The following is a 12,510-nucleotide window of genomic DNA, read 5'->3' as shown; positions in this document are numbered from 1 at the left end:
GACACTATATAACCCTTAGGTCCCCCCCACCCTCAGGGCCCCCTCCCGCGGGGCTGAAGGGGTTAAAATCCCTTCAGCCACTTAACTTAATCCAGCGCTGGGCTCCCTCGGCGCTGTGACCTCTCCTCCCGCTGCCGACGTCAGCTCTGAATGCGCATGCGCGGCAAGGGTGCACTTTTCAATTCGTATTTCCCATGCAATAATTTTGGGAAAAATGATTCGGATGTAATGAAATGGCTCTAAAAATGTGTCTATAAGTGGAACTCCAAATTACAAAACAAATGAAATGGCTTATGGCGGTTTGGAGTTGCAGAATTTGGGTGAATTAATAATCGCCTAACATTTCAACAAATCGTGATTCATTTCAAATCAAATGCACAAGTCTATATATGATATAATTTACTGATTTAAAATCTAGCTCTTAAGCCAGTATTAGGCTCCATTCATGTAACCTAATTGTCACTGTTGTCCCTATTACTGTATTAGATCAGGAAAGAGCGAACATTTTAATAATTGAAGAAGAGTCCTTCAACAACTCCTTCCAGTATGCTCATTAGACAATACAAGAAAGAGTAGGTTCAAAGTAAAGCACAGTATGAAACGATAAATTAGGGAGGGCAAAATGAAGGCTTAATCGTTCTAAAGCTAAGAATTCCCATCTCATTCTATGTCCAGTGCAGCTAATCGTTTTACTCTCTGTTTAGTCAAACGAAAATTAGGAATTACCCTTAAACGTTTCTCCTTTATTCAGAATTTTATTTCCAGTCTACGCACATCTTTCTCTCGACAGATAACTAGGGCTACGGCTAAAATATCATAGTACTGGTAACGTTGACAATGCCTCAATAAAACATGGCCGATGTTAGTGCAGTAATTCCTGTGGGTACAGCTCTCTTTTTATATATACAATGTTGTCTAATTTTAAAACAGAACACTCAATGCTTATCAGGAATGTACCCCTATACGGACTGCGTGTATTATCAATACAATTTGTGACCCCAATCAGTAGAACTGTTCATTAGAATTATAAGAAACAAATATCAGCATTTGACAAAGAAAATATAAAGATATTTATTAAGATATACTCAGATACGAGGTGCAAGCCTTAGCAAATCTCCACACTGAAATACAGCCACTGTCAAAATGAACACATTCATTTCCCTTAGGACGGAAATCAATGCAAGCCTCAGAAAATGAAATAAACGATTGTTTAACACTTTATCTGCTATTGCTTTAATATAATCCTATCCAAACAGTTAATGATCCTGTTATAAATTGAATTTTTATATTGTATTAGATCCCGTGTTCATTGTCAACAGTCTTGTTTAAATAAATACAGATTGTTAATAAATGTATCAATGCATGTCTGTGGAACAGAGCTGAATGCGGACGTGTAAATCAGTGTGCATGTTTGTGCTCTGTATACATTAACTAGAACATAACCTGATTTGTTTGCCATTTGTAGTCAACTATAAAAGCACAAAAATGGGGTTTATTCAGCAGTGTTCAAATGATTTATGGGTAATGACGGAGAGGAGAGTGATCTACAGAGACGAAGGAGATCTAGAGAACTCGTTTTGATACTAGAGGGATATATACCATTTTCTAAAAAAAACTAAAACTATGGAAAAAGCTGTATAAATACTTCCTTTTACTATAGTTTAATAGTTGTTCTCGTTCTTTTTAGACGGAACCCGAAATAATTGAAGAAACTAACATTGATAGAGTGAAACAAGCCCGGACGTTCATCAAGTCACGACAAGCTAAAGGCCACTCGGAAACATCCACGTTGAGCTCTCAGCCTTCCATAGATGAAGTCAGACAGCAGATGCATATGCTTTTGGAAGAAGCATTTAGCCTGGCATCTGCTGGCCACGGAAGACCCAAAAGACAACAAGATCCTTATGCATCAGCTCAGCACATGCCATATTCCGATGTTGTCACCAGCGCCCCTGGAACAATGTCAAGACCTCGGATGCAATGGGTGCCAACCTATGGGCCAGAAATGTACCAGTATAGCCTTCCTAGACCAGTATGTCCGATTTAAAATTTACATAAATCAAAAATACAGTGCAAGCAAGCCCTTTTTATTTAATTTAACCTTTCTGATAATACTGAGTATTCTAAATAGTATACTATGAATGTTAAGTGTTACTTTAATTGGTATATACTTTGAAGTTAATATCTTAAATTGTAATCTTTAAGAAGTTTCCAAATCAGCTTTAAAGCACTACTGTCACCACTGGGGGACTTTGCATGATTTCAAAAGACTCCTGATGGTGACATCAGCACTGGTGGTCGGTGGCCAGGGGAGGCAGGCAATGGTGAATTTTACTTACCAGAACCTGTTCCTCGTGGGTGCCACCAAACCCTTCTGTTGGGTTCTCTTCTCCTCCTGGTGTTTCATCTTTCAGGTCTGTGGAGAGTCCCGTGAGAACGCAGGATCCTCGATAGATAGAGCCAATTCATGAGGCCATCACTGGTGACAGCTGTGAAAATGACACTTCTTGACGGCGGTAACTCTGCATAGTGTCAAGAAGTGTAAGGCAGATGAAATACACTGACAAAGTAATCTCTACTTTGTCTCAGTATATCTTTTGACTGGGTTGGAATTTCAGTAAAATTCCAACATGGTCAATATGAATATCTCATAAAGATTATATCAGTATTAAAATTCAACAGGGTGTCTAAGCACAGCTAACTCATTAGGGAATAAAACAGAAGCTATTCGACTTAAGGGTAGGTTTGGGCAGTAAAAAATAGACCAGATGGACAAACGAGATATAGGCTATCACAATACATCAACCAAGCTGAAAAAAAGAAGGCAAATTCTCTCAAAAAAATGGTCATATAAACCAAATTATTTTATTTTAGTTTGTATCACTTATTTTTATATTGCACTATTTATTTAAATTTCATGACCTACAAACATTCTGTATAAATAACACTATAGGCATATAGGCAAAAATATCGTGTTGAGAGGTAGTTAGAGGAAAAATAAATCTCAAGTGATTTTGGTTGTTCTAAAATGTAAAATTTAATTCCAGTGAATAAATACATTATGACACAATTGGATCATTTAGTAATGTTCTGAGGTTCCCAAATTGCATGTTTTTGGGAATAGCTAACTTCATGCCTAGCAGCTATTTTATATCTACTTTAGTGACATCGTCTATATATCCTACATTTTTTCATGTAGCCTGTTTCAATGAAGGAATGATTATTCAGAATAATTCATGTTCCATTTGTCAAAAATTTAATTCAAGATGATTGCTAATGAGCAAATCCAGAGCCGTGCTTTAATTAGCTGATGCAGGTAGGAAAGATAACCTCATTTATCTACGTGTGCCCCTACTTCCTTCTAGTCTTTCATTCAATGCGTATCAGTGAGTACTTTGAGTATCAGTAATTTAAAAAACCATAAGTCGTATTTGAGATTTGTATGACCTCGTTCATAAAGTAAGTTTCGGTCTTTACACACATTAGTATTAATATTATCTTATTTATACTGTGACTTATCCTAAAATACAATGTAATTTAAGTGTGGTTAGAAATAAACAATTGTATATACAAAGAATAAAATGTACATATAGACAAGCTATAGGTTCACCATCCTATCTGTGGTTTTCATACTCGGACAGTCTAGCATTATGAAACTGCTATGGAATACTTACGAGCATGCTCAGTGAATTAATTATAGACGATATTTGAGACACAAGATTTTTAAACTGTTTGTAGTGTTCGCAGGACTGGTTCAACATTGTCAATGTATTTGACAAAAAATTTGGAAGCTGGTAAGTCCAGTTTTCAGTTTGTTTCTGCTGGATCAACAAATATCTGATATACTTAAAAGTCCGAGACTTGATGGACTTTGCATGTTTTTCTTTAACTTAATCACTTAACGTAACTATATATGCATTAATAAATCTGAGTAGGAAACCAGTTCAAAATCTAATTTTGAAAATGGTCTTATCTCTGTCATTATGACACAAAATAAATATGCATTGAGCCAAACTTAAAACTATGTTGTTTTGAATAAACATTTAAAAAAAAAAAAATTGAGATGAAATCAGTTTATATAAAGGAAATATGAATCTCGGAAATCATTCCAGCTTTTTTTTTTTGGAAGTTGATAGTAAAAGGAAATTAAAGAGGACTTATGGGATAATCGTAGGGCTTAAGTAAATGGCAATTAAATGAGGCTCTGAGTTATCCGTAATGCAAAATAAACATAAAATGCAATAAAAGATCACAGCCGTCTTTAGATTGGGAGGTTGAAATGGTCAAGTGGTTAGTATCTGCAATAAGATTCTATGTATCTATGGAAACTGATACATATACATTCAACAGATATGCATTTATTATTGCAAGACCTCGTTTCAATATACAAGAAACATTTATTGTTTTTACTCTAACAGACCTATCGGTTTTCACATCTTCCTGAGATGGTTGTAGGCTCCCCACCTCCTCCTGTCCCTCCTAGAACTGGTCCTGTAGCAGTTGCATCGTTAAGGAGGTAAGTTAATTGCTCTTTATTTTCATATATTTTGCTAGTATTTATTTCTGTACCTCAATTAAAGCAAATTGATTGTTATTTTATTGAATACGTGAAAGCTTTGCAGCATAATGTGAAATTGTGAGATGTATTATATAAGAATACAGTTCTAATAATAAAGTAGGTGATAAAAATACATAAATATTAAAAAAACAAAAGTCACCAGAATGTTTTTTTTTTTTTATTCCAAGAATCATTTTAGCAATTCATGAAAAGTCAAGGTGTCAATTATATGTAAAAAATCCTGAAAATCTAGCCCCTACTTTCAGAGAACACTCGATCCCTCTGCCATATTCATTCACCTTTGGTTGGACTGAGGTAGAATCCGACCGTTAGGCACCTGCTTCACTCCCTGCACAGAGTGGTGACGTCATCAGCCATCACTGTGTGTGGTCTGCCTGAGTTCTGACCGAATCCCCACCGCATTGAAAATTCTCATATTTACTAAAGCTAAATGTGGTCAGAATTCAGACGGCCCGACCAATTCTGAATATTGTGTCGGATGTGGAAATCTCTGATATACTGACCTATATCGAACCAATCTACTTCACCGGAATTGCAAAATATCATTCAGTTTCTATTTGCAAACTATTTGTCCACTCACAGTGCTGACAATGAGATACTAGCCAACCAATCAGAGCGCTCTTGGTCATATTCTAAATCGTGGGAAATTTCCCCACACTTTGTGATAGCTGTAATAGCGTTGAAAGCCTTATTAAAGGGCTTTTCCTGCTCGGAGAGCTTATTCTGTGTTGACCCCTCCATGGGTGAAGATGGATTATTTTTTGTTGCGGTTCAGGTTTTATTTTTGCGGCAGATTTTTTTTGCAATTTTTATTTTAATTAGTGACGTCCGAAATTATGGATTTTTATTTGCCTTTTTTTTAAGGTCTGAAGAGAAGAATAATTAGACTTCTGATGCCAAGTATAATTTATTTACAGATTTCCTTGGCCCCTTCCTCACTATTATCAACGTGAGGGGGCTAGGTAGGTGATTTATTTTACATGTTGGCTAGAGAATAGGGGGGCTGACCATGTCAAGACCAACCCCCACTTTATAATTAATTTAGGCCACCACCCACCGGCATGGGAGGTGACGCTATCCAACCCTACCTTATTATAGTTATTAGGGTCCCCACCTGCCAGCATGGATGGGGGCCAGGGGTGAGGATACTAGGTTGTCAAAGACATGATTGGATGCAAGATGGATAGACTACAGGCAAAAGGTCTTCCTAGGCCCATGATCAATGACCATAGTGATGCAATCCTTCCACTATTTATGAGATATCTGTTAGAAATGATTAAGTACAACCACTAATGAAACGAGAACATTCTGACATATACATTGGATTTTCCAGTTAAGGGTATTTTAGCAAAAGATCTGGATCTGACAGTTAAACGATTACTTCAACCCTACATTACATTACCCTACCATTTACATTATAAATACCCCATGGGGCATAACTACTAGGTCCCCACGCTGTAAAAACCTGCAAACAAGGAGGGAGTCAGCACAGAGTGGGATGGAGGGAGGATTTTTACATATTTTGACTACATCCTGTACGTGCTAATATGCACAGAAATTGACATTAGACAATCCAGAACAGAGTTCTGGGCTGCCAATGTCATGTGTGCTGGGGATGACAATAGCCCCCGGCACACAATTCAAATTAACTCATTGTGTGCAGTGTTTCAAACAGAGACCACCACCATGACCACTTCAAATCACTAAAATGGTCATGGTGGCTAAAGTAACCCTTTAAGAGTAGCATTAACAATCACTTTCCATTTTTTTTTTTTTTAACATCATATGGATTAAACTGCAATGAAAATTGGCAAATGTATGGGCTGGTTTTAGTATTCAAATCTCACAATAACAGATACTTTTCAACAGATGAATGGCCATTTCATAATTTAAGTCAACACTAGAATCAGTACATTAATCCACCATGTTCCTGACCCATGTGTCCAACCCATTGGTATCGTTACTTTATATTGACTAAGGAAAGAGATGAGAGAATTTCTGGCCGAATCTTGCCATCAGGGGACTGCAGTGAAGAATGTCTCAAATGATAGACTGGATAAGCCACAAGTCCCACATTTATGGTTCTTTGGTATATTCTGCCACCTAGTGGCAAATGTACAGTATTACAAAATCATTATTTTGATCCTTTGAGGAGGACTTTCTTGTCACATAGATATCTTGGTAGAAACGTGTCCCCAATCCATTATAAATATGTAATTTCCAGAAAGGCTGTGTGTTAACATAGGCAATTTGGACACTAGAGTTGATAGTGCTATGTGTTCTTCAATTTACACGGCTAGCTGAGAATATCATACATGTATTAGTGTTAAAGGAACACTATAGGGTCAGGAACACAAACATGTATTTAAGGTTGCTTGCCCCCCCTCCCAGCCCCCTTAAAAAGAAAATAAAACTCACCTTATTGCCAGTGCTGCGCAGGTCCACCTGCATTTGTCCCACCCCCGATCCACCTCCTTGATGACATCATCAGAATTTAGCCAAAATAATGCTTTCCCTATTGGCTAAAATTGGCAAGGAGGCGGTGACAAATGCTGTTTTGGCCAATCAGCACTTCTTCATAGAGATGCATTGGATCTATGGAGTAGAGACGCTGAACGGCAGTGCTGCCGACTATGCAGCACTGAGCCCTGAGGCAGTGTTAGCATGAAAATGCCTGAAGGGAATGATTATACTCACCAGAACAACTACATTAAGCTGTAGTTGTTGTGGTGACTATAGTGTCCCTTTAAGGTTGAATTGTATCAAGCATCAGTTTACGTGAGATCTGCAGATCTATTTATTTAACATTACAGACTGCTCTTATTCAGAGATCTTTATAATTGATGAAAACAGAACAATGGTAATTATACAGAATATAGACAGATATTTTACACACATTAATACAAAAGGGACAGAGGATCCGGCCAATTAGCGTAGAATCTAGCTATTACAATATATAATCTAAATCTAATTCTCATGTGGGGTTCTAGTATTTATGTATCAGCAGATATTAGTCTGACCCTTGCTTATTGGTTTTGTTGTTGTTGTTGTCATGATAGGAGCCTTATACCAACATACAAATTTTAAGACATAAGTGTTTTGGTCACCAACTTGCCCATAGATGATATTGGCATATGGCTGTTATTAAAATTGTGCGTTTGGTTTTAAACGAATCGCGATTCATCCAAATTATAAGGGATTGGTGACTCTACCGAATTCCCCAATTCTGAAATACCATATGAACATATCATGAAACAATCAAAATGAGCAATGGATGAGCTGTTTTGTTTGTTTTGTGATTCAGAGTTAACCAAAAGCCTATGGGCTCATTGTGACCCACCTTATTAGTATAAAGTAAGGTATAATACCACCCATATGCCTCCACATGCCATGCCGTCACTGGGAGCATGTCTATATAGCTATTGCTGCCCAGTCAGTAGCAAAATACAGTGAGGGAACCTTTCACTAGTCCCCTCTGTGCCCCCACTCATGGGCATCTGGTGGGGGCAATAATTAATAAATAGGGGGCAGAAAGGTCAAAGGGGGGTTGGCAGGCAAGTCCCCTTGCTCACAAAACTAGCCTGGGAATAATTCCACATTTGGCAAATCAGAGCGCTGTGACTGAAATTTCAAAGTTGGGAATGCATTTAAAATGTTTTGAATGTGGCTAAACATGTGGGCATGAGCTGGAGGGTGGATAATGTACCATGGACAATCAGAATAAATGGTTAAGGATGAATAATCCCCCCCCCCCCCCCAGCCCTCCTCCCAAAAAGTCAGGCAAGTGAATTGGCAAGAAGACCAACAGAATCATTGGCCAGAAGAGAGTTGTTGGATAGTAGACACAAAGTGAATTTAGAAGATGGAACCATCATGCAGTAGAGATGAAGGGACATAAAAATACCAAGCTGCTATGTGGAAGAGGAGACTGGCGGAGAGCGTGTGAGAAGAAGCCACGGGAGTACTAGAACCAATGGTTATTTAAATAATAAATATCTGGCAGACTTTACACCAGGAACAGCTAGTGTTACATACAGAATGCTGCTTATTATATGCATATAATAGCAATGCTTTATTCCACACAGGTCTACGTCTGATGTGGCAAATAAGAGCCGAATACCGGAGCCCAGTGGAAATGATCAGGGTCCAGGTGAGCATGGGGCTTTTCCCCCAGTTCAAAGGGCACCGGTGCCAGTGACCCAAATGGATCAGTCAGTATCAAATTATGCAGGTGAGACCAAATCACTGTGACTTCGGTAACTGAATTGACAAACTGCACCTGTGCCGCAGGAAAAATTAGGAACATCTTAAAATGAAATGGTATAAACGGTTGTGCAGATTAAGAAGGACATTATTGGAAAGTCTAATTTCAGAAACAAATGTAATTGTGCCGGATAAGAAACCTTTCGTTGGCAGGATTTAAAATGACTGAAAAAAGAACGGCTACTTTAAATTTTAGAATGTGAAAACTACCAGTTCACATTGTGCATATCTTCTCTAATTATGCACATAAAGCAATATTGTAAGTGAGTTTGGCCAGTTCCCGTTCTTCAAATTAAAATAGTGTATCTAAGCAGTCTGCCAAGTTGTAATCAGCAGAGTTATATATCGTTCAGATCACACAACTGACCACACATAATGAATTGTGCTGGGCAGGAAATAGCTTTGAGCATGAGTAGTTAAAAATTAGATTGCTATCTGTTATGGAACTACAACCCCCTTGACACCTTTCCAGCTTTATGTCTGTAGCCATTTGTGGCTGGCAACCAAATGGTTTTAATGTCCCGTAGGAAATCCTCATAAGTCAGTATTTAAAGAGGTAAACCAGAATGGGATTTGTTATTTTATTAATTATTCATTACTGTGTTACCAAACCTCTGGGCTTCAATCTTCTACTTTGCCGTGCTCTCTAGTGTAGAAATACTGATGTCATACAAGTGCATCTTCGTTAGTTTATTACTAATTACATAGACCTATTTATGCAGTTTCCATTCCACTTGATATTAATAGATGGCATCTGATCACACAAGTGAATGGAAGCTACTTGTCATTGAATTGGACATACATATATCTCCCAACAGTCCTGGGTTTGGCAGCACAGGTCCAATTTTGGAATCTTGTCTTGTCTTCTCAGGTTCGCACTTCTAAGAACATCAGAGACAATTTCACAGCGTGATTGCTTCATTAGATCGCGCTTATCATGTGCGGAGTGTCCTGCCCATACTAGAACCTTTCAGTGGCAATGCTACACATGGGTTACTCCAAGTGGGGCTCTCCGATGTGGTTGGTGGTTTACCGATTACCGTGCCACTTAGAATGGCTAAGAGTTATTTTTTCCATTATAGAAACATAACAGACTTTACAGACGTATTTATTTTTAAAACTGGGTACACAACAAGTCTGCGAACACAAGGAAAATGCCAAGCACAATAACCACTACAGCTTTTTTCGGATCCTCCTGCATAGAACATTTGCTTAGCTCTAGTGAACTAAGCAAGACTGTGCTGGGTGGCTCTTGATGGCAGAGAGTTTCAGCTGAGCACTCCCAGCCAGTGAGTGTGGCAGTGTATTGGGTAGTGATGACCTTAGGTTTGACCCCTCCATCAGGACACATGAGATCCAGTGCTGGTGCCCAGTTAAGTTGCCAAACTGTTTTAAACGGTTTGACCACTTACTCTTGGAGGGCACCAGGGTTTCCTTGCACCATAACCACTACAGTGAGTGGTTATGGTGAATGGTGTGGTTCTTTAAAGGAAACACAACTTTGTTATTTTTGTTTTGTAAATATTACAAAAACCAACAAACGATTTATTTGAGGATAATCATATTTGTGAATTATATATCTGTCTCACAACACACGTAAACAAAATGATTCTTGTTTAATCATCACAAACCTCTGTGTAAAATGATGCTGCAAGACTTGTTGATGTCTATTGCAATGTTATGTTTGAACCGCAGTGCCTAGGTCCCCTCGGAGAGATTTAAATTTACAGCTCTCTCCATTAGTGTTTCCACAAGAGACATTCATTCATTAGGTTTGTCCCTGTCTGCAACAGATGATTTTGCTAAGCTACAGCCCAAGATTCCTAAGTGACCCATATGCCTTGCGACAGTGTTTATACATAAACAAGACATGCAGTGAGAATCAATTAGTAAGAATAGAGCCTCGGGGGAGACTGGGTCTTTTATTTACCCCAGTTAATTCCCACCTGTCTTACAGTTATTATAGAGATTATTTTTAATAGCATATTAACGGGCATTTGTTATAAACATGAAGTTAAAATATAGTTATACGGCAACTACAGCCCACCTGTTCTGAAGGCAATGTAATAATTGGAGTAATAGCGTTGGTGTTTTTTTTTGTGTGTGTAAATTTCTGTTTATTGGCAGAATAGTTTTTCGTAAGTAACAATTGAAGTGATAACAAGTCTCCTCTCCTGGGAAAGTGTCTTTCAGAGCAATGAGAGGCACAGATTTTTTTTGTATAAAACCATACAGTAGATGGGCAGGTCTGGGCTCAAAAGTGGTCAAATAATCAGCTTATTAGGATAGAATGCAGGATCTATTTTATGTGCGTGATTGTTTCCTGTTTGTCAAAGTTTACCCTTCTATAGTAGCATGTTTGGTGTGGGGCGACTAGGACCCAATTTAGGTAAACCCTATACATGTAGGGGAGTAAGCTGTTATCTCATGTCTGGACAGGTTTTTAATAATTAGGGTGACCTCTAGCACTGCAACTAATTATTCTAAATTAGGTTTCTATATATGGCAACTGTAAGTTTCATTATTATTTGACAATTTACATGAAATGATTAGGTTCAGATGCAGTGAGCTACGTTTACGTCTTAAAACTAATTAAAGGAGTTTATTTATTAAAGAGTTACTCCAAAAAACAAACAAACAAATCAATACAAAGTTAATTTAATAAAAAAAAGAAAGAAATAATAAACTTACCTGAGATCCCCCACAGTGGGCCACGTGCTCCCTGCAGCCTGATCTTACTCCAGTGATGACAGCACCACTACTGCAGGCTGAGGAAGAAATGGAAAGGGTTGGGGCTTTGCCGCCAATAGACGTCTGTTGTCAGCATGCTCCGGGCTGGCTAATGACGCTGCCAGAGGCGGAGTTACACCTCCGGCTGTAAAGTGCTTTATCTCAGTATTTGAAGCGTGTCAATCTGCAGGCTATAGGCCCAAAATAGCCTCTGCATAAGTAGTTATGGTGCTTAGCTCACCTGTTTTACACAAGCTTGTTTTGTTGCTATTTGCTTACGTTACTTCAATACAATCTCATTTTACTTATTTGTTTGCTTTATTAAATTTTGTGTTGAATGTGCCTGAAGAACGTAACTGGGCCCCTGTCTAGATAACGGGTTATCATATCTTTTGAAGACTTCCTAGTACTGAAATATAGTCTTCAAATATAAACAGGCGAAAGGAAAGATAAGAAGGATTGCTAGAATGTAACCACTGCCATTTCCTCACAGGTAACTCTGTGCCAGCCGTATTCGCTATTCCGGGAAACCGATCAGGATATTCTGGGTACTATGTCCAGCAGCCTCCAACAACGTACAGGAACCAAGGTTGGATGTCTTACCCAGGAGAAAACGAATTACCAGGACAATGGGCCGATTCAGTAAGTTTCCTCTGTTTGAGCTGACAGGCTGGGGTGGATTACAGTTTGTGAAGAATGAAGTCATATAATACTGTATGTATAAACACGCACACCAGAAATGTCATTACATTGAAATACTTTAGTTTTATCACAAAGTAAAACATTCACAGGGTTTACATAAATATAACAAAAACATGTACACAAAATTACACAGAGAAAGAAGACTCATGTACTAGCCCATTCTCCAATATTTTGCCAACGTCCTGTTGCCTTCACCAAGGGACACACGTTTCCTCTGGGAAAACAAATTGGTAATA

At 38.3% G+C, this 12,510-nt stretch overlaps 1 protein-coding gene across 1 annotated transcript in view; it reads left to right on the top strand.

The window, feature by feature from the left end:
• KIAA1549L (KIAA1549 like) overlaps positions 1-12,510 on the top strand; it is a 127,993-nt gene that overhangs the window by 113,568 nt on the left and 1,915 nt on the right. The window contains exons 17-20 of the mRNA XM_063437303.1: positions 1,688-2,032; positions 4,419-4,516; positions 8,665-8,810; positions 12,066-12,214. Coding sequence (XP_063293373.1) covers positions 1,688-2,032; positions 4,419-4,516; positions 8,665-8,810; positions 12,066-12,214 — 738 coding nt within the window. The remainder of the gene's footprint in view (positions 1-1,687; positions 2,033-4,418; positions 4,517-8,664; positions 8,811-12,065; positions 12,215-12,510) is intronic.

This window comes from Pelobates fuscus, chromosome 12, assembly GCF_036172605.1.
Source record: "Pelobates fuscus isolate aPelFus1 chromosome 12, aPelFus1.pri, whole genome shotgun sequence".
NCBI classification, from domain to species: Eukaryota; Metazoa; Chordata; class Amphibia; order Anura; family Pelobatidae; genus Pelobates; species Pelobates fuscus.
Note: the sequence above shows the minus strand (reverse complement) of the source record. Positions and strands in the feature narration are given on the sequence as shown.